We start from the raw sequence: 27,862 nt of genomic DNA, 5'->3' as shown, positions 1-27,862 counted from the left end.
TGTTGATCATTGCAGGCATTTATGACAACAGAAAGCTGACTAGCACACACAACAAGAGTCTTTTTGATTCTAGATATCAATTTATGTTCCAAGGGATATCAGTAATACATTCTTTATCTTTCATCAGCCTGAAGAGCTGTCAAAAAGATTATAATAGATGTGAAAACACAGAAGTAAGAATTAGAGTCAAAAAGCAAAAATTCTCATAAACATATTAATTCATTTTGCTCTAGATTCTTTAACTCGATGGCCAAGACCTCTGTGATGTCCTTTGCCCTGTATCTTCATGCTGAGTTTCGTTATTCTCTTTCAGGCACCTAGTGACCCAAAAGCAATTTCAAATCTACATTATCATCACCAGATTTTCTCACCTGAACTATTCCAAAGCTCATTTTTGAAATAACTGAGTGGAAACTATGCTCACATAATCAGTATTTCCAACACTGCAGTATCAGCATCCATCAATATCCTGGCAAAGAACAAAGCATCATTCCTAATAGGGCAGGTCTCTGTGATGTTGAAAGGCAAGAGCAACTTTAATTCATTTCCAATCATAGTAATTCCACTAACTAGGTCTTGTGTATGTGGAGTTAGTTGTCCAGAATTATTCCTAAATCTGATTCTGTTTCAGTGTGCTATCTTACAACAGACCTCTAAAGTCCTATACTGCTTGACCTAGAAAATCAAGATAAAGCAGCTTGAAGTTTATCTCACAAGAAAATAAAATGGAAGAAAGTTTCTACATAAAACTCTTTAGTATATTGTTTATGCAAAGCGCCCTGACAAAGCCAAGCTGAAAAACCAATGTCATTCCCACATCAGGCTGTCCTGCTTCATTAATACAACTCACAAGAGAAAGGTGATTATCTGTGTATGACTAAAGAGGTCAAATCGTAACCCTCAGGCATTTTCTATTCTGTACATGCACAGATAAACACACTGTTCCAGGCAGGAGATTAAGGCACAATTTTAACCAATTTTGTTCTGTGCTGTAGCCCTGGTGTCACTGAAAGTCTTAACTCTCAGCCTGTCATCTGACAGCTTACAGCTACTCTGTTCTGCTTTTGTTTGAGCAGAAGCTTGGGATTAGGTTGCTTCCAGGCCCAGTTCCAGTTTTCTTGTTTGGGTTTTAAGCTTTCTTACAATGAATGAATCACCGAGCCGGATATTACCTAAGGAGCAATATTCAGAGCCAGTTTCCAGTTCCATACAGCCAATTACTATTTTTATTAACTATTTAACCCCCTAATCAGAGAAACACTTGCTTGAATAGTGGATACCAGTTTTTCACATATCAAACATGCAATTTTTAAAAAATAGTAGTAACTAAAGTTGACAATGTTAAGGCTAGAGTAAAATATTACGCGTACAATTTTTGCATTGAAATTTGGAAAAAATATTATACCCATTGGATCTGGTATCTCAACTACTAGGACTTCATCCTAACAAAATAATCAGTGATGCAGACAATAATATACAAATGAAGAGAATTCTCAGAAAGCCATATATAATAAACAACAGAAACCAACTCAATAACAGGAATCAGAACAGTAAGTTATCATGAAGATTGTTTCAAAAATTAACAGATATTACTCCTTAAACTCATTTCACACTCTACATCATATTTAAAATACCTGGATGATTTTATGTAAACCCAAGTTATTGTAATACAGAAAAACTTCAGTATTATAATTAAATTCTACTCTGTGAAAAATACACTCAAAATCTAAGAACAAAGACATTTGGAAAACTCACGTAAAAAAATCCAAGAGGTCCAGATATATATGGTATTTTTATTCCCAAGAGATATTTGACTTGCGAAGTCACCACATGGGTGGCAGCCCCAGTTGTCATTGCGCTGATCACAGGCTCTGTAAGCAGGAACGTGGCACTGCCCAGTTGTAGCACAAACATGGCCACCTATGGGGACAAAGGAAGAGTCAGATGATACTTTCAGGTGAAAGTTCCCAAGGTTCTTAGAGGACTAATATCTGACACATTTTCATCTACAGTTTGCAAAGACATAGCAAGCTAATATGTAATGGGCTTAAATTTTATATAGTAAAAATGTTAGGTTTTCTTAAGAACATTACCATGTTCCAAGGCTTTCCAAACATTACTGGATTCTGTGGACTTGCATCAATTAAAATTAACTTTTTTCCCCTGAATGTTGACTTTGTTTCTCCTTTCTTAAGCCTACGTGTTAAATGGGAGTGTGAGAGAGATATACTCAAATCGGTGAGCATGTGGATACTGAAGAAAAATCAATTTACATTACCATATCTGTAATTTAAAAAGTAGAAAATATATGATTCACTATCTGATACCCAATAGACTTAAAACCTCAAAACCACTGTGGAAAAAAAGCAATTTTTAAAGTTTTCCCCAAAGCTCTAAAAAATGGGCACATACTATTTGAACAGATACTCTGTCATGCACCTCTAACAGACTAATATTTAGTAAGAAGATGCCAAGATATATTTGTATATGGGGAAGATCATAATGCAGAGATCAGAAAAAGGGGCATGTCTTAAGAAACCTAAAAATCAATGCAAAAATAATTTTCCTACTCCTAACATCACCCTGCATACTAAAACTATTTCATGACCAGATAAGAGCATCATGCCGGAGTAGAAGCCAAGCATTGGGTTCTGCTGCAAAAGGTGCCACCTTCTTCAGACAAATCCAAAACTCTCCCAGTCTTGCCATTTCCATGATCAGTATCCTTTGCTAGGAGACCTTTCAGATGCCCCACTCTTGAAATTACAACTGTAAATGCAGTCCTAGAAACCATAAAAAGCAAAACTTGCTGTTTCGAAAGAAACATTAAATCACTTTTATGAGTATCCACACTGAAAAAGGGAAAAAAATAAGGTCACGTGTTAATTATGTATTAATTATAATATTTAGGTCAGGTTGTAAACTCCTTGATGGAAAATGAGATTAATTATTATAGAAATCAGTTGAAAGAAGAGCAATGAGGTCTCCTATCAAAAAGCTACAGTGATGAAAATGAGAAAATGCCGCTTGGTGCCACAAGAGCATAAACAGCAAAGTATATCATTTTTATATTGTGATCATATTGCAATGCCCTTGGCGAAGAGCACTAATTCTTTAGGGTTATATTAGGGTTTCAGCCAGACATGCTAGCCCACACCTGTAATCCTAGCCAGTTAGGAGTCTGAGGTAAGAGGATCATAAGTTTGAGGCCAGCCTGGGGAACTAGTGAGACCCTGTCTCAAGGCAAAATAAAAAGGGCTGAGGATGTAGCTTACCCCTAGAATGAGTGCCTAGCATGTCCAAGGCCTTCCCTGGGTTCAGTCCCCAGGATACTGCCCTCCCCGCACATACACACAAAGGTAGAATTTCCTGGGATAAATGTGAAACCTAGATTCTGATCTTGGCTCCACTAAATCCTAGCTTTGTGACTTTAAGAAATCTACTGAAATACTCATTATAAGTTGGTGTGGTGTGGTGGCACATGCCTGTAATCCCAGCACTCAGGAGGCTGAGGCAGGAGGATCACCATGAGTTTGAGGCCAGCCTGGGCTACATATAGTAAGTTTAAGGCCATCCTTGAAGACATAGTAAGACCCTGTCTCAAAAATAAAATAAAATATCATCTATAAATCCTTTGAGTGATGTCTGCCCTATTTATCTGGTAGAGCTGTGGTAAAGTGAATGTTAATATGAAATAACATATAAAAGGATGTGAAACCTGTAAAATGAGCAACACACATGATGCAGTAGAAATATCTTGAGGTATTATACACATTTACCGTGTCTGGAAAACCAGCCGTTAATTTTGAAAATGTAGAAAGGACCACATCACATTTTCTAAGTCTCTGAAATTTATCAGTGCAGAAAGAAATACGCATAGTTTGTAGCTTAGCAGCCATCTTTCATTCAATATATAATAAAGAAAAGAGGATGGATTGTCAATGTAGCAATGAACCTGTCATTGCCAACATAAGAAGGCAAGGGCTAGCTGGATGTGTGGCACTTGACTATAATCCCAGCACTCAAGAGGCTAAGGCAGTAGGATTGCTGTCAGTTCAAGGCCAGACTGGGCTACATAGTGAGTTCAAGACCAGCCTGAACTGCATAGTGAGATGATTCTGCCTCAAAAAAGAAAAAAAGGAGGAGGAGGAGGAAAGGGAGGAGGCAAGGGCTACAAGTTCTGATCCTAAAAAGTTTTCAGAAACTGTATGTCAGTTTGTCAAAGTAGAAGTGTTCTAAAGGAAATACCCAAGCAACTAAATACTGTACATGGTTACAAATGGACCGTAGTGATATTTTTGACAATTCTTGGCTCAGTCTGTTGATTTTCATTCTGAAGTCACAATCAGTTAAGAAAAAACAATGAACCAATTATTCTTAAGTCTCTCTCTACTGGTAAATGCATTGAAATTTATGATATTGATATTATAGGCTATGAGGATGAAATTAGCAAATTTAATATTAGAGTAGGATGCACATCAGAGTTGAGTTTTCATTTCATCTAAAAGCAGCATATAAGTAATCCACGTCTTTAAAATGGTGAAACCTATTTGCATACGTAAAATTTTATTTATACTGTATGTAGAATGTTGGAAAGTTTTTATTTGTATATTAAGTATTCCTATCATCATTATTTTGAGAAGCAAAGTTTTGGGTAGACCTTGAATAGCCATTACCATCTCACCTCCTATTTTTTGTTCCTTTTTGTTGCTACTCTGAGGGTTAAGGATTTGCCATGCCTGAGGAAACTGAAGTGTCACCAACTACTACTCACTAAATCATTAACTTGTAGTAGCAGCTTCTTTGTCATTTTCACAATGTAAGATTTACAAATGGAAGGCTCTAGGAAAAGTACAAGCTATAAAAAGTAAAAGTAAAAATGTTCTCTCATCTCAAATGTTGAAAATATGGGTAACTACCTTGCAAAAAAAAAAATGAGAAAAAGTGGAGCATCCTCTTTTAAAATACAAAATACTGGATATATTTTTGTAATATTCTACTTGTAGACAGTTTTCTGCTTTTAGAAAATACTCCCAACAAGGGATAAATACCTAAAATGAAGAGTTCTTGACCCTAAGGTCAACAAGTTCCTTAAGATCTCACTTCTGCCACAGACCACTGGGCATGTGAAGGATGATTGCAACCATGAGATTTAGCTGAGGAGAAATTACGCTTTTGTGGAGCACAAGCTTCTCTATAGCCCAAAACAATGGCAAATACTTTAAGAAAGATGAGGAGGAAAAGTAGGATGTGAAAGACCAGGAGAAGGAGCAGGAAACAAACTTTAATAGCTTACCCTGTTCCTGCTGTCCACATATCAAGTTTATTCACATTGAAATTAGGGACTTGGTGAGAGACGGATGTCCACAGCCTGAAGGTACCAAGTATTCAGGCAACACAGGTTTTGCAAGAGGAGCCCACAGACTGAACCGTATCTTCAAACTTAAATATGTAAAATGATGTCCTCTCAAATGGGTCCTCTCAAATACTTTTACTTGGAAGCTCAGTACTTAGTTTTATATTAATATTAAATATATTAAGCAAATTACTTCATAAACAGCCCTAAAACTCCTTTTACTAAGAATATAGATGACAATGATTCCACTATGGCAAGTCAACTCCCCAAACCTAGCCATGAAACATTTTATGAGAAAATAAATTTTATATAATATATTTCAGATGTTTATAGTAATGCTGATGTTTTGGGCTAATGCTGAAAACCTCTGACATACATTATCAAGGTTCACTAGCATGGTATTATTTGGTAATTCTGTATAAACACCATATGTTCTACATAAATTGAATGTATCTCAGATTTCAGGCCTTTTTTTTTTACAAGAGGCCTTCAAATACATTTTTAAATGAAAGATTGCATAGGAAAGAATTATATATCCAAGTGGATAGAATATATTGTTGTATATTATGTTGATTTGTTTGCCATCTGGTTCTTTCATTATACCAAATCACTCATTTATCCATTTGATGAGTATTTATTCAATACCTGCTAGGGGAGAGGCACAGAACTATTGCAGAATACAAATATAGAGGCAACACCTTAACGACTATATAAAGAGAGGTGAAATGGTGATGTTAGGAGAGAGAAATGTTAACTGGAACCACAAAAAAGACTAATACAGGTATTTGGAAGGTAAAGTCTGGAAAGCTGTTTGTGTGGATCATGAAAAAAACTAAAAAGTCTTATGGTGTTTGCTCAGCTACACAGGTGGGGGCAGAGAACTAAATTGCTCAGGAAGTGAGGAAAACAACTGAGCGCTGAACAGGGAGGGCAGAAACGGCTTCTGCATGACCAGACTCCTTGAAAGAAAAAAATATCAAATGAATACCTATGAAGTTATGAGTTATACAGTTTAGGACATAAAGCTCTCCTCCATACTATGTTCAGATAAGAATGTGATGAGCAAAGCCAGAAAGTACAAAGTCGTGGGTGAATCTTGAACGTATATTATAAAAAGGCAAATAGTCTACAATGGCTATGTCCTGCATGATTCTATTTACGGCAGTTTTAAAATGTCAAAACTATAGCAACAAAGCAGACCAGTAAGTTTCCATGGGTTAAGAGTGGAGGACTGTGTAGGAAGTAAACATGAGTTTTTTAAGATGGCTACATGTTCTGTATGATGCTGTGACAGCGGCTATATGATGCTATGCATCATCAAAACTCATAGATTTCACAACAGTGAGCCTCACAGTGTGCAAATTTTAAATAAATTATTTTGGAAGCACTTTCAAGTGACCTTGAATAGCCAAAACAATGTTTAAAATGAACAAAACTCGGGCTGGGGATTTAGCGCAGTGGTTCTGACACATGCCTCGCAAGCACAAGGTCCTGAATTCAATCCCTGGGACCAAGAAAAAAGTTTAAAAAAAGGAAGAAAACTGGAAAACTCCCCATCCTGATTTGAGAACTTACTACAAAGCTACAATAATCAAAATAGTATATAGGGCCAGGGATGTAGCTCAGTGGCACTGTCCCTTCCTGGCAAGTACAAGGTCCTGAGTTGGATCCCGGTACCAGAAAACAAACAAACAAACAAAAAGCCTGGAGGAGGCATTGAAATAGATATAGAGACCAATGGAATAAAATAGCCCCAAAATAAACCCTTAAATATATGGTCAAGCAACTTTTGACAAAAGTGTAAGACCATTTAACAGGAAAAAGACAGCCTTCTCAACAAATGATGCTGGGAAAGCTATATTCAACATGCAAAACAATGAAGCTGGAAATCTACTTAACACCATATATAAAAATTAGCTTAAAGTTGATGAAAGATCTAAATATAGAACTTAGAACAATAAAAATCTTAGAAAAAAAACCTTGGGTTTAGCAACAATTTCTTGGATTTGATACCAAACACATAGGCAATAAAAGAAAAAATAGACCAACAAAACTTCATGAAAATCTTTTAAAATTGTATATCAAAAGACACTATAAAAAAAAGAAAAAAGATACTATGGGCAATAAAAAGGCAACCCACAAACACTTAAAATATTTGCAGATCCTGTATCTCAAAAGGGATTAATATCCAGAATGCATGAGAATTCCTAAAACAACAGTAGACAAATGATCTTACTTAGAAATGGGAAAGAGATTTGCATATTTCTCCAAAAAAGATACACAAGTGGACAACAAGCATGCAAGAAGATGTTCAACATCATTAATCCTTAGGGAAATGCAAATCAAAGCTACAGTGAGATGCCACCTCATACCCATTAAGTGGCTACTATCAAAAACATCAAGGAGCCAGGTGTGTTGGCACACACTGTAATCCTACCACTCAAAACGTTGAGGCAAGAGGTTTGAGTTTGAAGCCAGCCTGTACTACATGGCAAGACTAAGCCTCTAAAAACAAAACAAAACAAAATGGAAAATAACTGTTTTCATGAAGATATAGAAAAACTAAAATCTGTGCAATGTTGGTGGGAAGAAATGGTGTAGTAACTGTAAAAAACAGTATGGTAGTTCACCAAAAAAAAAAAAAATAGAATTACCATATGATATACAAATTTACTCCCTGGATGTAAACCTTAGAGAAGTGAAAGCAGACCTCAAAGAGATATTTTATATACCCATGTTCATAGCAACATTATTCACAACACCCAAAAGGTGGAAGCAAACCAGATGTCTGTTAATAAATGAATGAATGAGTAAAATGTGGTATAGACATACATGGAATGTTATGAAGCCTTAAAGGAAGGAAATTCTGAAAGACACTATAATGCAGATGAACTATGAAGGGACTGTGTTAAGTTAAATATGCCAAACATATAAACACAGATACTATGTGCTCCCTCTTGTATAAGATACTTGGCACAATCAAAATCAGAAAGACATGAAGTTACTCATGGTTACTATTGGCTGAAGGTGTTAGAGGCTGGGTAATGAGGAGTTACTGTTTAATAGGTATAGAGTTTCAGTTCTGTAAGATGAAAAGAATTACATAGGTAGACAGTGGTAATGCGTAACATTATAAATACATTTAATACTATTGATATGTGTCTTTAGAAATGGTTTACATGATAAATTTTGTTATGCATACCTTACAATAATTACATATTATATATAATAAACTATATATAGTTCTATGTAATTCACATTATATAATAGATGTTATTCAAGTGGTTGGGACATCTCAGAATGGAATGCAGAATGTGACAATCTCACTGACAATCTCTGAGATTTTTACTGTCTCTTTAGCCTCTAAATGTTCTGTCTTATCCAAAGTATTATTTAAAATAATATATAGCCTTTTCAGACAACCTCGAGGGGTGGTGGTGCTGACATAAGTAGATTGGAATTGAGGGTAGACTAAAGGCAATAAATAAATATTGTAGTCTAATTGAAAAAGTTGTCTACCTAGAGGTAAGGTAAACAGTTCTGAAATTGTTATGCATAAACACAGGAATTGGGAAATTAAGTAAATGTATACTGACTGCATTTTAGGACTCAGATTCTCATTTTTGAATTGGGAGGTGACAAACTAGGCAAGAAGACTTTGGTGTAATTTTGAAAACTGTGGTAATGGGCTAGAGCTAGAGATATCAGTATGAACTCATGTTTATTTCAATTAAATATAGATGAACATAGAGAAATACAAACCGATATGTTTATATAGAGAGATTAATATACACCCATACATTTCCTTGTTCTGTCTGCTGAAAAGCACCAGAAACAACACCCTGGTATCAAGGAGCACACCCAGCATCCCAATCATGGTTTCTAATAGCTTTCTGAAATAAAAGGGACCAGAGCTCCGTAGGGAAAGGGCTAATTCTAGGATTGAGGCAGGATTTATGTTATGAACTTGGACCATCTTATATTGCCAGAAAGTAAAGAGGTCTTAAGTAAATGTGTCAAGGACAGATACTGAAACCAATTGAAAGACCTCCCCATGCCTAAAACTGAGACAAAAATAAATAAAATATATTGGATTAGAGTAAATATCCTTGACTCCATATTGATATAAGTGATTGACTTGATAAATGGGGAAGAGCAAGGAAATCGCTGCAGAATTCCAAAATTTATGCAGATATTCCCCACTTACTTCTACTCCATAAGTGTATGTATTTTGACTTATTTCCAAAGAATATAGTACACAAAGGGAATAAAATAGAATAACATTATATTGAAGAAACCTGACAAACACTACCTCAGCCAGGTGACCACGTTAGTATCAACAGTGATGGTGGTGTGGTGAGAATGTCACTATCTCTCTTCGGTATTCTTCCTAAAATTTATAATGCCAAACTAGACATGGGAAAAACTCCAGACATATTCTAACTGAGGGATATCTACAGAATACTTGACTAGTACTCCAAACCATCAAGATCATCAAAAACAACAAAAGTCTCATAAACTTTTTTTAAAGAAAAGACTGAAGGAAGACAGGGAAACTAAATGCAACATATCCTGGATGAGATTTTGGAACAGAAAAAGAATATTAGTGAAAAATTAAGGAAATCTGAATACTACATATGGACTTGAGTTAATATCTATGTAACAAGCTGGTTTATTAATTGTGGGATGTGTACCATAGGAACGTAAGATGTTGATAATAGGAGAAATTGAATGAGATATATAGCAACTCTATGCACTATCTTTGCAAAGTTTAAGTAAATTTAAAATATCCTAAAATAAAAGTTATTTTTTAAAAAAGAAGAAAATTATTTCCACCAGTCACACAGAATCTACAGGCGAATCTCCAGTTTTTACCAAGCTGTGTAATATTCCTGAGTGCCACACAAACAGGTATAATGTGGGGGTAAAGAATTCTAACAGGAACACCAAGCAGCTAGGTTTCAGAGATACAACATGTGCATGAATAACACCCCCCAGACAAAGCTGTGAACCTCAATTGTATAAGACAGTGAGAGAAAATGTGCCACTCAATTTCAGAGGGAGAAGGAAACACTGCAGGATATGATTAAAATTGTACCTTGACACTTAAGGAGAAATGCAAGACAGAGAAATTATTAGAAAGCATTCCAGAAATAGGGAAGAGAACAAATATAAAGAAGCTCAGCAGCATGGAACTTATTCAGAAGACTCAGAGTTGCTAGGAGCAAAACTAGCCAAAGGGGAATAATAGAAAATAAAGCAAGAAATTATGACGTAAGAACATGGATCACTGTAAAAGTAGTAAAAAAAAAAAAAAAAAGGAGTTTTGCAAGAGTAGGTGACATCATTCTTTCATACATTTATTAAACACCTAATTTTGCCAAGAATGATGAGGTACACTGGCTTACACATCAGAGTTGTGCTATGGTAGGATTGATCTGATGATCCAATGTGGAACAAATGGCCATTTGAAATCTAAGCATAACGAATAGCTAGAGCAAACTGCACAAAGCCATGTGAACTAGATTCCTAAAGTAGGAATGGAGAACAGGAAAATGAGCTAAGATATTACCCAGTAGGCAAACGAGCATGTGTTTAGGAAACATAAGATTTGACTTTTGTTTATTGTAGAATAAGTCAGAAATTTACTAGCCTAAGAATTGTTTTTATTTGCAATGATGTACACGGTTGAAAGGGCACCATAAGCTTTACCGTTCCCAGACTTTTCAAGGCAAAGCTAGCCTCTGATACAAGAGATGAGGAAAGTTAAAAACTCTAGGAAGAAATAATTTGACTCATATCTTTCTTCCTGCCCAGTTAAAGAAAAAGGCACAACTGTTCCATGGGATGACTGGAAGTGTAATATTATTGAAAGAGACTGGAGAGTACAGAGTTGAAAGGGTACTATAGCTGTATCTTGCTTTTTCATCAAGAGTCCAGGTAACTGTGAAGTGAGGTAGATTTTATTGATTACATATCTACATTTGAGTGGGCCTGGCCTAATAGAAAATTAGAATCTTTATCGCTCATTTTTCATTAAGAACAGTGTCACAATTTTAAAAGATATAAACAAATTCCCTACTTTCTGATGAAGAACAGACAAAGTGGTAAATCTGAAGTCTTTTGTAAAAAACCCTTAATTTAATTTCAGTTATTTAACATAATTATTTCACTAACATTTAATTGACCTTTTTTCTCTTTAATTTCTTCAGGTCACATTTATTAAGAACCAGTTGCTGGAATTATAAACAGTTTCTGATCCATAGATATTCACAGCTTACAAAGGAAAGCAAATACGTGAAAAATGATTTGTGGGAGGTAGAGACACTCTGAAACATAGGATACAAGCAATGTCTTATAGGAGTACATGGGGGAATCACTTATAACCATGCTTGAGGATATCAGAGAAGAGTTCTCATGGTTATAGTTGAGCTGAACCTTCAAGAACATGGAAGAGCCACATAAACCATATAAGAAAGCCTTGCAGGGCTACAGAATGACAGTCACATTGTTATGAATCCAAGACCATCACCCACTAGATGCCACATGCCTAATGCACAAGCTGCTGCTACTGTTAAGGAGATACAAGACGTGCGTTAGGGGAGTTACGCGCGTGCGCACCACGCAGCGCGCGGGGTCAGGCAGAGGATGCGGCTCCCGCACAGCGAATCCTAGGACTACGGCTCTGGGGACCCGGGGAACTCTGCGGTCAGGCTGAGGTATATCTCCATGAATAACTTAAATGATCTACCAAATTGGAACATCTGGCCTGATTCCAGAGCTGATGGTGGTGATGGAAGCAAGTGGAATTATGCCCTGTTGGTGCCAATGCTGGGGTTGGCAGCTTTTCGTTGGATTTGGTCCAGGGAGTACCAAAAAGAAATAGAAAAAGAGAGACAAGTGTATTATCAGAGGACAGCTGCTTTCCAGTAGGATCTTGAAGCCAAGTACCATGCCGTGATCTCAGAAAATCGACGTGCTGTTGCTCAGCTCTCTTTGGAACTTGAAAAGGAGCAAAATAGAACAACTAGTTATCAAGAAGCCCTCATCTCTCAAGGGCGCAAGTTGGTGGAAGAAAAGAAGCTTCTGGAACAGGAACGGGCTCAGGTAATGAAAGAGAAAAGCCAGCTGCAGCCCCTAAGTGTGTATCTGAGCTGCCTGGAGGAGCAGGAGGACTGGGAGCAGAGAGCCCGGCTGATGCTGAAGGAGGTTGGAGAGGCCCTTGCTGAAAGGCAGAGCATCTACTGCAGCCTGGTCCTCCTCCGGCGTGCCAGACTGGAGCTTGAGAAAAACTTGCTGGTGCGCGCGTCCATCGACCCTGTGGCTGCCGACTTAAGAGATGGCAGCTGGCTCGACTGACATATTTAAGCATGATACATATTGTAGTGGTGTCTGGAACACCAACAAACGCCAAAATGGGAGACTCATGTGGCTCTATCTCAAGTATTGGGAGCTAGCTGTTGAATTGAAAAAGTTTAAGAGAGTAGACAAGGTTATGCTACAGAAGTAAGAGAAAATGAAATAAAAGTCAAGACCAGAAAAAAAAAAAAAAAAAAAGACAGTTAGTGCAATGCCTGGACCTAGAATGTGAGTGATTAAGCTCCCCTGCTTCCTTTTTCATTATTGGCTTAGAAATCTATGTAGCATAGCATTTACTACAGGGTAGACTAGAGTCCAATGCCTACTCTGTCAATTCCAATCATAAGACTCTAAATAAGCATGTTACCTTCCAGTATCTTCATCTGTTTAATGGGGGAAATAACATTACTTATTTCATAAGATATCAGTGAGGACTGGATATATGAACTTATGTAGTAAACTTAGAATAGAGTATGGCATATGTAAGATAATAAATTTTTGTTTTTAACAGAAGGAATTTTCAGTTTTATAATTTTAAAAATGTTATAATTCTGATTTTATTAAATTTATTATTTTTTAGCTTTGCAAGGTACAAACATAGCTGGAAAGATTTAGATTAAATGGAGTAATGATTTCCTAACTGAAATGGTTGTAAAATAATGAAACATTATCAAAAGAGATTTTAGATTCTCCTCTTCCTTCATTACAAAAGAAGAGTTGATGGATTTTTTGGAAAGAGTATGACGTGTTGAACAGGAAGGTTAAGCTAGCTTGACATCGTAAGTTGTTTCTATATTCATGATACTCTTATTTCATACATTTTGAAATATGTTTCATATGAAAACAAACCTAAATGGAGAATCTCTTGCTTAGATTTGCACTTTGTTTATCATCCCCCAAATGTAAGCCCATGTGTTTCCAGAATGCACTAGTTATAATAATAAAAAGCTCTGTCACTGAACACCCCACCTTATGTCACCCAAGATTATGCAATTGTCAAACAAAGAAACTGTATTTCCCTTGTCCTCCAGGGCAAAAATCTTGTCCTGTGGTTGCTTCAGAAAAGCAGAGCTTGGGAAATTTTCCAGAAGTAAATGGGAAAGGGACAATCCCAGATCTCTCTCAGCTCTTCAAAAAAGGAATGGGCTAAGTGCCCATCATGGAGAATAATAAAAGCTACAGGAACAAGAGAACAATGGTTTTAAAAGTGTATTGTCTTTTATTGGGAACCAGCAGAAATGTTTATTGATACTGACACTTTAAAAGATTCCACCTTGCCTTGAAGTTAACACCTCATTTCTGTAAGCATGCAAGCGATTCCTCTCTTGGCTGCTACTGTCTTTTGGCTAGAAAACGTTTCTTTTTTTCCCCTCTAAAATAATACTAATAATACAAAATTGCACCGGTTACACCGAAAGACTTTCTTTGCAACTGAGACATTTAAAGTGCTTTAGAAATAGAGAGTAGAAATGGCAATAAAAAGATTACTAACCCAGTCAATTTAGTTAATGTTTTATCCACAAACAGAAATTAATCACAGGCATTCCTTCTATGTTGTGAAATTATTGCAATAAGCCTAGACAATCAACAACAAAGTTATGTTGGGTGAAAAGAAAACCAAAAAAGGGGAGACAGAGAACACATTTTTATAAAACACTAAAAAAATACAAACTTAAACTATACAGGAAGCAGACTAGTGAATGGCACAGAATAGGGAGTATCTAAAAGGTAGGAAAAAAAGATGACAGTCTAGGAAAATTTGGAGAGGTTAGGGAGTATAGATATTATCACAATCTTAATGATGGTTTCATGGATTTATACATATGTCAAAATTTATCAAGCTGTACATTCTAAATATATGGAATTTATTGTATGGCAATTACACCTCAAAAAGACAGTTTTTAAAAGGCCCACAGTCTTACTTGTATAATACAAAAATATATCACATTACATGGTCATGTTTGCATAAGCACATTTTATTTATACTAGCAATATAAATAAAGTGGTGAGAGTGAGGAGAGACTGGAATACTTCATTACGCCTGACAGATAATGAGTGAAATACACTTGGATGTGTTCATGTTTATGACACACATATATACCGCCAGCCCAAATGGCAATAAACAACTGCAACACCACTCTCCTGGTGAGGGCAGTAATAACTGCATCATTCTTAGTGCAAGAAGAATCAAATAAACAAAAAGTTAGCAATCACGTAAGGCAGAATTTATAGTTATACACTGATCTTTACCCCTGAGACTAAGTATACTTTTTTCCCCAAGTTCTCAGGAAACATTCACAAATGCACACACAAAAAACTGATCATAACAAAAACATTAGTAAATTAGATAACGGAGAAGTATTACGTTACCAACATGCCCTGACCACAATGTAATGACACTAGAGATTGTGAAAGGCAAATAGGCTCATCCATCCCCAAATTAAAAATTCTTCTCTTAAATAATTGTTGGGCCCAAGGGAAAATATAAACAAATAAAAATATCAAAAACAAAACACTACCTGTTCGAATCTACAGAACATATTTGATCCAATGAATGTAGGAAAATTAACAGCACTGAATCAATGAAAATTAAGAAATTATGACGTATTAAAATGAATTCCAAGCTAAAAAACAGAAATGAGCAACAATCCAAAAAATGATAAAAGGAATGAATAATAAAATTAAAGTAGCAGCATAGATAGGATAAAGGAAAAACTTATTATTTCAAAATTCTAGTTTTCTTTTTTTAAAAACATAACAAAATAGACACACTACTAGCTAACTTGACTAAGAAAAAAATGAAAACAAAGCACAAATACAAAATAAGAAACATCAAAGAGGAAATATTAAAATAAAAAATTTTAAACTTGTAGCAGATTAAAGAGCTACATGCAAATAAATTTCGTAAAGCTGAATAAAAATGGTTTCTAGGAAAAATATAGTTGCAAAATTTGAATATTAGAGATAGAAAGCTCAAATGACCTTCTTTTGTAGAACTTGGAAAACATTATAAAAAAATTTCTGCACAAAAGAATGCAAAGCAGTTGCTGATTTCAAGGAGAGATTCTACAAAGCCTTTTTCAAAAACAAGATTCCCCAGAGTGCTGCAGGTATTGAGGATCACTGAAAGGGGGTGCTGAGAAGAAAGTAAAGCATTGGCACTTCTGAGAAAGACAGCACAAAAAAGGAAACTGCAGTCCAGTACCAATGAAGAGAATGATGCTAAAGAATCAGATAAGGAATTAATAAACAACATTCAGCACCATATTAAGAATAACATATATTATGTCCAAGTAGGATATATTTACACAACTTAAGATTGATTCATCCTCAGGAAATCCATTAATATAATACTCCATAAATAGTTTTAAGAGAAAAAACATATTATCTCTAAATGCTGAAAAAGTCTTCATCAATATTGAATGTTTTTCTAACGTGTATTAAAAATACAACCTGACACTATAATTTGTTAATATGAAAAATAGATAAATTCTATCTTAATTATAAATTCTAAATAATAATTAACCATAAGTTTTTAATTAATGGAGATGCTAATGGCATTTTACATAAGCTCAACAAAGTGCAAGAACTGCCACTATTTCCATTGTTATTTAACGTTATAACAGAGGTATCACCTAGTGCAACTGGGAAAAAAGTAGCCAGTAAAATGAATCTGTAAAGAAGTAAACATATCTTGGCCATTCCAGAGCCCCAAGGACTTGAGCGTCAAGGGCGCCAGCACACACACACACAAACACACACACACACACACACACACACACAGAGCTGTGCCAAGCCATTACCTGGATCTACACCACAGAGTTGTAGGGATCACAAAGGACATTATTCTGAGCTGAAGATAGAGTACAAGTGAACAACAGACAGAGGGCCTCTCTGAGGCCCCTTAATGAAAATTAAAGCTCACCAGAAAAGTGAAGTAGATCTCTGAAATAAAGGCACATTAGACCACCTGAGTTGGGGGAGCAGCTGTGTGGACCAGAGCAGCATGGCTGCAAGCAGATGCCAGCCAGGGCTCCGCCCTTACCCCAGAAGCTGGGGCACATCAGCCAAGCCAAGAGCCTGCCTGGAAAAGACATGCACAGGCAAAGAAGCATCAGCCAGAGGTTCACTGCAATATCATCAGTAAGTGCACAAGGGCTTAGCCGGAAGCTTGCTCACACGACAGGAACTGGGGTGCACAGCCCCCAACCAAAGATGCTCCCAGACAACAGCTACATAGGCACCCTACCCAGTGGCACACCTAGATACCATCCCAAGTGTGCACAGGCCCCAGCCAGAAGCCCACCCAGACAACAGGTCAGCTCAGTGATCCACAAGGCCACCACTCTAAACCCAGGAATTTGTGTACTGGTGAGCAACAAAGAAAAGACAGACAGCTCTGTGGCTTGCTGAAAATTCAAGACCACTGGGTGAGCAAAAAGTTGCCTCAACAAAGGCACAGGATGGTGCATCTATTGAAATGAGAAGACATGTAAATAAGTCTCAAAACCAGACTTCCAGATCACCTACAGCAACCCCAAAGGGCAAGGAGATGGAACAACCTGATACTCAACCACTTAGACTCCCTGAACTGGCAACAAAAGAGGATCTAGAAAAAATGAAATCAGAAATAATTTCTCAGATAACAACACAGATTGTGCCCATAGTGCAAGACATGATTAATAAATCTAGAGAGGACACAGATAAAAACATAGAGGAGCTGAGCAACATCATGGAATCCCAACATAGGAAACAAATTGAATCCATAAAACAGATGCAAACAGATTTCCAGGAGATTAAAAACACCATTGAAAGTTTACACACCAGAATGAGCCAATGTGAGGACAAAATTTGAGAAATAGAAGAAAGATTGCAATTTGTAACCAAGAAAAGAATAATTTCTTTAAAATAGTAAGGGACCATGAGAAATCAATCCAGCAGCTGCTAGACAATGCAAAGAAGAATAACATAAGACTGATCAGAGTCAATGAAGAAACAGGAAAGAGTGCAGATGACATAAAAAACTGTTCACAGAAGTGATGGTAGAAAACTTCCAAAGCAGGGGGAAAGAACTTGAAATACAGATAAGGGAGGCATATAGGACTCCAAAAAGCCTTGATCTAAAAAAAAATCTATGCATAGGCATATAATAGTTAAGATTCCAGAAACCCAACAGAAGAACAAAATTCTACAAGCAGTTAGAGAAAAGAAACAAATCACATACAAAGGAAAGCCCATTAGAATCACAGCAGACTTTTCAACACAAACCCTCAAGGCAAGAAGAGCTTGGAGTGATGTATTTCAAGCCCTAAAGGAAAACAGCCTCCAACCCAGAGCGATGTACCCTGTAAAACTATCTTTCAAAATTAATGGAGAAGTAAGACACTTTCATGACAAAGAGCACCTTAGGAACTTCATGAATACCAAACCAGCACTCCAAAAAATTTAAGACAATATCCTAGGAAAAGACAACGAGGATCACAACCACAGGAAGCCCAGCAGAATGAATCCGTTGGGCATGACAAGAAATTAAATGCAAAGGGGGAGAATTCAACAAAAAGAAAAGGTTGTGACAATAATAAGTCAATATGTATGAGTTGTAGCCATCAATGTTAATGGTCTCAATTCACCAGTCAAAAGAAATAGACTGGCGGAATGGGTCAAGAAGCAAGATCCAACAATATGCTGCATACAAGAAACACATTTAATTCAAAAAGAAACTCATACACTGAAAGTTAAAGGGTGGAAAGCAATACTCCATGTGACAGGAACCCCCCCCAAAAAAAAAAACCAGGAGTAGCTATCCTCTTTGCAGATTAAGTGGATTTCAAACAAAAATCTGAAACACTTCTTGCCCCAAGAATTTCAGATAAGGAACAGTCAACCTGTATATACAAATCTATTGTGAGCATGTGTTTTCATTCCTCTTAAGTAAAAATTTAAGAACAGAACTGTTGGTTCTTAACAGTAACACAAGAAATTTCTATATTGTTTTCCAAAATGGTTTTATCATTTTACATTCACATTAGCAGTATTAGAAAGTTCTAACTGGTTCACACCTATTTGTTCTTTTAAAACTTTTAACTTAATCTCCCTAATGAGTGTATAATATGATCTTGCTATTATACTGATTAGTATTTTTCTGATTCTAGTGTTGCACACCTTTACTTGTGCTGTACTGGCTATTTGTCATCGTCTTGTGTCTACTTTTTAATTGGGTTGTCTATTATTGAGCTGTAAGAGTTCTTTATATATTCTGGTCTTAGGTTATATGTATTATAAGTATGTTCTGATTAAGGACTACTTTTCATTTTCTTAACGATGTCTTTTAAAGTTCTAAATTTTGATGGAATCTCATTGATCAATTTTTTTCTTTTATACATCGTGTTTTTTGTATCCTAGGAAATTCTTGTCTACTGTAAATTCATAAACATTTTCCCTTATAATTTCTTCTTAAAGTTTTACAGTTTTAGTCTTTCATATTTAGGTTCATAGATCCTTTCAAGTTATTTTTATGTATGGAAATAAAGGGTTGAGGTTAATTTTTTAATATGGGTACCAGGTGTTCCAGTATCATTTGTTGAAAACACTATCTTTTCCTCCACTCTTGAGTTGAGTTTATGTTCTATAAAATGTTAATGTTAAATAATCTTTAAAAAATCAGTGGACCATATATGTGTGGTTCTATTTCTAGATTCTCTGTTTTATTTCATTGATCTATATGTCTTTCCTTATGCCATCACTGCCTTGATTATAGTAGCTTTAGAGGAAGTATTAAAATTATGTACTAAACGTCTTCCAACAGTTTTTTTTTCTCTTTACTTTTACAGGTCCTTTGTATTCCTACATAACTTTTAAATTTCAATATCCAATTCTTCATTTATAGCAAGTAGACATAGACCTGAATTTTTCTATATACCTTGTGTTTTCTAATCCTGCTAAATTCAAATACAAGTTCTAGGGGCTCCTAGAGATTTCTCAGTATTTTCTCTGTAGATGATCATTTCATCTACATATAAATATTTTACTTTGACCTTACAAATCCTATGCTATTTGTTTATTTTTATTGCCAGGCTATTTTGGTTTGGGCCTATGTTTCAAAGTTTAATGGACAGATAAAGAGTAAGCATATCTGCCCTTTTTCCCCACCTTTGGGAGAAAGCATTGTATCGTCTCCATTCATAGAAGGAGTTTTTGCTGGAAGTATGGAGTACATGACTTTAATCTGTTGAGAAGGTTCTGTTCTACTTCTAGTCTCCTGATAGCTTTTACCATGAACAGCTGTAGAATTTAGTTCGATACTTTTTCTCCAACTAGTGACAGGATCATATGGCTTTTTCCTTTCCTCTGTTAAAATGATGACTTTGGGGGTGGATCTTCCAGTGCTAACCAACACTGCCATCCCTATAATAAAACCACTTTCTACATCCTGCCAGATCTGACTTCTAATAGTTTGTCTTGTTAAACTAATTTTTATTTATGTTCATACTTTTCTATTATCTTTATCCAGTTTTAGTATTAGCACAATGTTGATTTCCTAAAATGAAGGCAGACATGTTCCTTCTTTTTCTGCTTTAAATGTTTGATATAATTTATCAGTTAAAATGTATATGAGCCTGTTGTTGTCATATAGGTAGGTTTTCAAGCTAGGAATATACTTTCTTTAATAGGTCCTATTCAAATTTTATATTTCTTCCAGAGTCAGTTTCATTAATTTGTCTTCCAAGGTGCTTCATAGAAGTTTTCAGATTTATTTCAAAAAAGATGTTTGTAATATGCTTTCTATATCCTTTTAAATTCTGTAAAATCTGTGGTAATGTCCTCTAAATCTTGATATTGTAATTTTAAAAAGGTATAATTGATATTGTGTAATAGGAAGAAAAGGTTTAAAGGAATAGGCGAAGAGGGAGGTGTAGGGGAAAGGAAAGAAGGGAAAAGAAAAAATATTACAAAAGGAAAAAAAGGGAAACAGTCTTTGTAAATAGGGAAGGATGGAGGGGGTGAAGGGAGGGCAGGGGAATGCGGAAAAAAATAAGAACGAAGATATGCCATATAAAGGTACAAGATCCCAATGATGAATGTAACTGTATTTTAGACCTAAAATGTACCAATAAACTTAATGAAAAAAAAGTAAAAAAGAAGTAAAAGAAATAACAACTACTAACAAGTCAACAAATAAAACTAAAAAATAAAAGCATTCAAGATACCAAAATTCCAATTATAATATCAAAACAGAAAATTAAATCCTTTCATGTAAATATGACCAGAAAATACAAAACTTGTAAGAGGAAATTTTTAAAATACCTTTCAAAGACACAAAATTAGACTTATGCTAAAAGAAAGGCATTCCCTGTTTTCAGATAGGACAAATCAACATCATAAAAAATCAATTTAATACTGGCCCAATACGAATACCAACAAGTATATTTTAGAAAGCTAGAGGAGTTGATGTTAACGTTTGTAAGGAAAAAAAAATAGTTAGGGACCCAAAATATTAAAAACTACAATGGTTAACCAGTTCTATTAGACATTAAATCATCCAATAAAGTCTCCATAAAGCAGTGTGCTACTGTGACAAGAATAGATATAGTCAGTAGAATAGAATAGAAAGCCCTGAAGTAAATCTAACTACATATATAAATGATAAAGAAGGCATCCTAAGTCATGGAAGCAAAGATAAGTTTCTTAACAAACATGACTGGTACAAGTAGACAGCAAGTTAGGGGGAAAAAAATTGCATTCGTACTTCACACCCTATGCAAGAATAAACTTGTAGTCAGTCTCATTTCATTTCACATCCTTTAAACTTCAGTCCTTTTCATTGCTAAAAGGCAATATAGCTCTAAGAATTTTTTAGAATTTGTCCACACTGATCAAGAAACCAAATTAAAAAATAATAATAATAACCTTTGCTTATAGAAGTACTAGAGAAAATGGGTAAATTTCTCTATAAAAGTTTTCTGATATTGATTTAAAATCCATGGGTAATAAAAGAAATGATTGATGAATTTGATTACCAAACATTTATTTTAATGTGTATGGTAAAATAAAATCAAGGAACTGCCAAATTATAAGGAAATATTTGCAACATGCTAGAAATAAATAGCTAATTTCCATACTCTAGAGAAAATTCTTAAAATATGGAAATAAAAGGACCAAACATTTATTGAAACCTGGAATACATGGTATAACCAGAAAACTTACAAATTTGATACAAAATGACCTTAAACATTTGAAATGATGTTAAATCTCATTCTTAAATTAACACTCAAATTAGCACTTTGGAAACTCAAATTGTCTTGGAATACTATTTCTCGCCTGATTGGCTAAAATTAAACACATTCTGCTGAAGCTGAGGGCATGCTCATACATCACTATGGTAATGAAAACTACCACAACCTCTTTTGAAGGGAATTTGATAATGTCTAACCAAATTGCATTTATTTTCTTGTGCAAAATAAATTGACTTTGTGATCACATTCTATAAATTCAACTGGAATGTTTGAATACTAATAACAAAATGAAAACACTATACATGCTGTATTATATATATAACAACATTGGTTATAATTTTTTGTACAGAAATCAAACTAAATACCAAAATAGAGAAGATATGTTGAATAAACATGGTATATTTACACAATTGAGTACGATTTAGTATTAAAAAACATGAGGGAGGGCCGGGGATTTAGCTCAGTGGTTTCTCTGCCTGCCGTGCAAGTGCAAGGACCCGAGTTCGATCCCTGGTACCAAAAACAAACAAACAAAAAAAAAAGTGAGGGATATTTCTATAAGCTAACATGAGATTATTTCTGGGATTTATTAGTAAGTGAAAGAAGTCAACTACAAAAGAATTGCATCTTTCATGTAAGAAATAAAGACAAGTAAGAAACTGTACAGGTATATTCCCATTTAGGAAGTATAAACCAGAAATGAATGAGACACACTACCCACAATGGCTTAGAGGAGAAGAGAATGGAAAAAATGGGAAAATAGAAACTGAGACAGAGAAGAGGATAGTTCTGAATGTGCCTTTTGTGGTTTTTTAATAATCCTTTATTGTTATGACAATAATGAAAATCAAAAATGTCAAACCCAGCTCTCTTAAATCATAAAGTTACTACTTAGCATGATGTCTGCTACTTCATAGTATTCAGATTCCTGAATGATTATCTTTTTCTTTTCCAGTACTGGGGATTAAACTCAGGACCTTGTGCTTGCCAGGCAATCACTGTGCCACTGAGCTACATCCCCAGCCCTGATTATCTTTTTAATTCAAGAAATTATCTGAGACTCTACTACGTAGAAAGTAATATGGTAAGCACAGTGAAGACTTTTAATTTGGGTAAAGATACTGTAATTACACTCAAGAAATTTACTCTCTAACCAATATTTTACATATAGAACAAACCAAAATATTACAGACACAAAGTTGGAAGAAAAGCAAAAAAAAAAAAAAAGGAAAATCTCAAAATAAATATGAAACTCTATAGTATGAAACAGTTTGCTTTAAGTATATATCTTAATTTAATTCCAGTTCCTTTAAAATTTTATGCATTGATTTCTTTTCAAAATTAAGTTATACAAGTTAAAATTACAGATACAGAGATATTAGAAACATTAAAATAATAAAGAATATAAATCAATTGAAATGCAAAGAGAATTGTGTGCTTGTGTGGGAGGAAATCAGACAATGAAATCTACAATTCAGAGAAGAAATTTTGTAAACCATAAGAAGAGAGGGCAAGAAAGGTAATGTTCCAATAAGTCACAAAACACTTGTGACATAATAAAAAACAAGCAAACTTATTTATCAGTTGAATGCTTCTGCAGATACTGAAGCCTCTCAAGACTTTGTTTCTTGGACTTTCTGGAATTCAACAAGCAATGTCTTTATGGTCTAAGCCCCTAAGTGTAGGGTTCTCTGTTACTTGCAGTTGAAAGCACTTCTAACTTACACACTCTAGGAAGCAGATCAGAGATGATTGTTTCAGACACCTTAACAATGTAATTTTATTAACCTAAATAATCTCATCTCTTCATTTCCAGAGGGAGGAAAAAATCAACGTGAAAACAGTGTACAAGCAAAACAACACACAAATAAAGCAAGGCAAACAAACTCATCCTGTATTCTCAGTGAATTTCAAATCTGAGAGAGAAAAGAAAAAAATGACAGAAAAACTGGATCTGAAAGATCCCAAAGACCCTACAGTTTGAATTGACAATGGACAGATGGGTTTGGAGGTCAAATAAAGTCCAGCCATATGTTTAAAAATTGGCTAAAACATAGGTCACATATCCTGGACAACAGCTAAAAAGGAAGAAAAGCAGATGTTTGATGAAGTTATAAGAGAAAACACAACAATATCTGAATCAGATTTTACATGTAATAAAAGGCTACGAAAATAAAGTTATTTTTATTATCTTTAATAATATCCTGTTTTACTCTCACAATTCTAGGGAGTTTCAGTCAGGGAAATAAGATTTTTTTTATGTTGTAAGAATCCTTGCTTTTACTTTTATATTTTAGCATTTAAATTCATAATCCAAATATGTTAGGTAATAACAAAATATTTGATGATTGTTTAAAACTTAAGGAAAATGCTTAAAATGAGACTAAGCTGTGGCTGTTCTTGTTGGCAATTATATATTGTCTTAGATTTTTAAAAATACTAATATGCATCCAAAACTTTTTGGTCCATGCTGTATAGAATAAAAGAAAATCCAAACTTAGTAAAAATTATAAATTCAAAAGGAAACATGAATAGAAAGTAATGAAGCAAAAGGAGAAGCAATATCATATTTGCTGTGTTAATATAAACCTTATTTTAAAGTCTGGGAATTTAGCTCAGTGGTTCCACCACCTGCTTCTCAAGTGCAAGTTCCCAAGTTCAATCCCTGGTACAAAAAAAAAAAAAATATATATATATATATATATATATTTTTTTAGGTGGACAGAAATTAAGGAAAACCTATATAAAATCCAGTGCAACATATGTATGTTTTAATCACCAGTTTACATGGCTCATTATTTCTGCAGAGGAGATGAATGCCTGGCTTTTTACAGGGCCACATGAGAAGGAAAAGGCCACTCACTTATGCAAGTTCTCAAAATATGCTGATCCCATCAATGTTTGAAAAAACAAAACAGGTTTTTAGGGTACTTAGGCAAGTAGTTTTTAATTTCATGAAAGCACAGACATAAGCCATAGAGACTACTGACTGGCCCTCTAGTCTGGTCAGCCTCCTTGGCAAAGATCCTGCTTAGATATTCTGTTTTTCTCAGCATCTGTGAAGACTGGAGTTCATACTCTCATTTCATTTCACATTCTTAATTTTTCAGTGCTTTTCACATAACTGGAAGGCAATATAACTCTAAGAATTTTAGTTTCCTTTTTTCTAGGTCACATATTTTCCTTTTTCCATCCAATTCCAGGCAGTCATCAAGTATTTTTCTCTCTTCTTGGTATTTACCTAACCTTTGGTCTTCTAAATAATGTAATGCCATAAAATAAAGCCTCTGTTAACCCACAGCACAGCTGTCCAAGAAGTTTATGGACTCATAATTCAATTGGCAGCGAGAGAGTAAGCAAAAGTGGAATTAACCAAGGAATTCCAGTCTAGTATTCTATTCAGTGCCTTTCTATGTTTATTTTTTAGTCACTTCTGAATTTTGACCACTGATTAGAACAGCAAATTTCAAATTCTGATATTTAAAGAACAAAATACAGCAAATGTGATTGTAACCTACCTGCCTGCTGCTGAAAGGGGCAAAGATTGGTATAGATCTGAGTCTAAAGGCTTCCCACCAACAAGCCCATGGTACAAACTAAGTACCACTTGTTACTGAGCAGGCAGTAAAACCACAAAATATTATAACTGAAAAGGCTTCTAGACATCTAGTCACATGTCCTTCCCATTGTAGAAATTTCTCCCACAACATTCCCTTCTGGAAGCAACCTAGTCACCACATGAACATAAGGGCTGCCTCACTGGAAGCCCATTCCATTCTGTAATACATATTTTTTTTTGTAATACATTTTTTAAAGAAATCTCCTTCTTAAAAATTCAACAGTTACTTCTTTGTATCTTCAATTTATTGATTCTCCTTTATTCATTTAACCAGCATGTATGGAGTAACTACTCTCACCAGTACTCACTTTCCAGAAGATAAACCACACCTGCCCTTTATCTATACGGAGACACAAACCCATGAAGAAAAATAAAAACGAAGCACCACTTGCCTTTCCTTTGAACTGCTTCCCTTGCTGTCCTCCCAAGCCTAGGTATTATTTACCTGAATCACCCCTCCCAAGAAGGAGACTGCCACAGCAACGCCGATCCTTTGTGCTTCGAAGTCAGACAAACCCAGCAGACTTGAATTACTGTGCATGGTGAAGTTCTGGCTGCTTTGAGGGACCAGCCGTTCCACAGCGTTGGCTGATATTAAAGATGTCAAGGCAAAGGTGCCTAAAATGGGGAGTATGGAGAATCTGCTGTTAATAACTTAACAATAAGAATTGTTGGACTTTGCCATTAACCTTTTAAGGAACATTGTAAAGGTATTAGAAACACTCTCCTCTGTCCCCCTAAAGCTCTACCTTTCACCCTATTCCATGAAAGAGCAGATATTTCTCTGCACACATTCTACATGCAGCCATATGTATCCACCTGATATATCTTTCTGGGCATTCATTTTCCTTCCTCTCTGCAGACTGGCATAAAGAATGTCCTGAGGGCAGGGGTTAATACTGTGGTCCAGATTTAAATCCCACCCCCTTCAATCTACCGATTACTTAAAGTTCATTTAAAATACCCTGGGTCGAAACTGCTTCATCCATTAGATATGGGTAATAATATCTATGTTTCAGGGTTTGGGGCCAATGTAAAGGGGATAAATTGGAATACCTCAATAAGCTTAGTGACTAAATACAAACTCTTAGGCTGAAATGTTTGCTCCTCCAAACTACCTATGCAAACCCTACTTGTCTTTAAAGGTCTGGTTCTAACTCCACCCCAGGTGCTCCAGATCAGGCTTAAAACTTTCTATTTGCTGTATTCTCATAACCAGTGTACCTTTATTATAGTATAACAACATAGTTTGGCTAATAAAATGATTATATATGCCATTTCTGCCTACTATTTTTAAATAAGGTTCAATAGTATTTTCCTGGAAATTGTCTTGGCCTCATACATATGTGGGGCCATGTTCTGTGTGTTACCCCCTTCCTGCCAAGAGTTGCAGTGTCTTTCTTAGCACAACATGCCTGAGAATGGATATGGATATAGAAATGCTGATTCCCACAAAGAAAGTCAGCACATTCAGGTTAAAGAAACATACAGCAGCTCAGGATTTAGCTCAGTGTTTCTTCCTCCTGCCTTGCAAGCACAAGGTCCTGAGTTCCATTGCCGGCACAAAAAAAAAAAAAAAATGCCAGCCATTTCATCGGTAAGTGTGTGCAGAAACTGGGGAGCAGCTGTGTGGTCCAGACCAGTGCAGCTGCAGGCAGATCCCAGCCAGGGGTCTGCCCTGCCCCAAAGGCTCAGGGACACCCACACAAGCCAAAGGCCTACCAAGGGAAGACCTTCATAGGAGCACAAGCTTCAGCCAGAGGCCCTCCACTCCATCCACTACAGCCAAGGACCTGCCTGGAAAAGAGCTACACAGGCACACAAGCAATACCAGAGGCTCACCCCAATATCATTGATAAGTGTGTGGAGACCCTAGCCAAAGCCTGCACAGACAATAGGAACTGGGTTTCACAGCCCCCAACCAAAGGTCCTCCCAGACAACAGATACATAGGGGCCCTAGTGAGATGCATGCCTAGATACCATCCCAACAATGCACAGGCCCCAGCCAGAAGCCCACCCAGGCAACGGGTCAGCTCAGGGATCCAGAAGGCCACCACTTTGAATGTAGGAAGTGGTGTACAGGTGAGCAGCAGAGTAAAGGCTGCTCAGTGGCTTGCTGAGAATTCAAGACCACTGAGTGAGTAAAAAATTGCCTCAAAAAAGGCACAGCATGCTGCATCTGTTCAAATGAGAAGACATGTAAATAAGCCTTAAAATCAGACTTCCAGATCACCTAAGGCAACATCAAAAGGCAACAAGATGAAAAAATCTGATATTCAACCACCTGGAATCCC

The 27,862-nt window shown here is 35.8% G+C and overlaps 1 protein-coding gene and 1 pseudogene across 2 annotated transcripts in view; one reads left to right on the top strand and one right to left on the bottom strand.

Annotated features, from left to right (window-relative positions):
• Nucleotides 1-27,862, bottom strand: part of Slc26a7 (solute carrier family 26 member 7) — a 175,081-nt gene that overhangs the window by 92,502 nt on the left and 54,717 nt on the right. For both annotated transcript variants that reach the window (XM_087190592.1, XM_087190591.1), the window contains exons 4-5: nucleotides 26,013-26,185; nucleotides 1,756-1,920 (exon numbers count right to left, since the gene is read on the bottom strand). In XM_087190592.1, coding sequence (XP_087046718.1) covers nucleotides 1,756-1,920; nucleotides 26,013-26,185 — 338 coding nt within the window. The remainder of the gene's footprint in view (nucleotides 1-1,755; nucleotides 1,921-26,012; nucleotides 26,186-27,862) is intronic.
• Nucleotides 12,010-13,729, top strand: LOC101716799 (coiled-coil domain-containing protein 127 pseudogene; annotated as a pseudogene).

Source organism: Heterocephalus glaber, unplaced genomic scaffold, assembly GCF_053883595.1.
Source record: "Heterocephalus glaber isolate CG9 unplaced genomic scaffold, H.glaber_assembly_v1.0 deba00001553, whole genome shotgun sequence".
NCBI classification, from domain to species: domain Eukaryota; kingdom Metazoa; phylum Chordata; class Mammalia; order Rodentia; family Bathyergidae; genus Heterocephalus; species Heterocephalus glaber.
The sequence above is the reverse complement of the archived record's forward strand: the minus strand, read 5'-3'. Positions and strand labels throughout refer to the sequence as shown.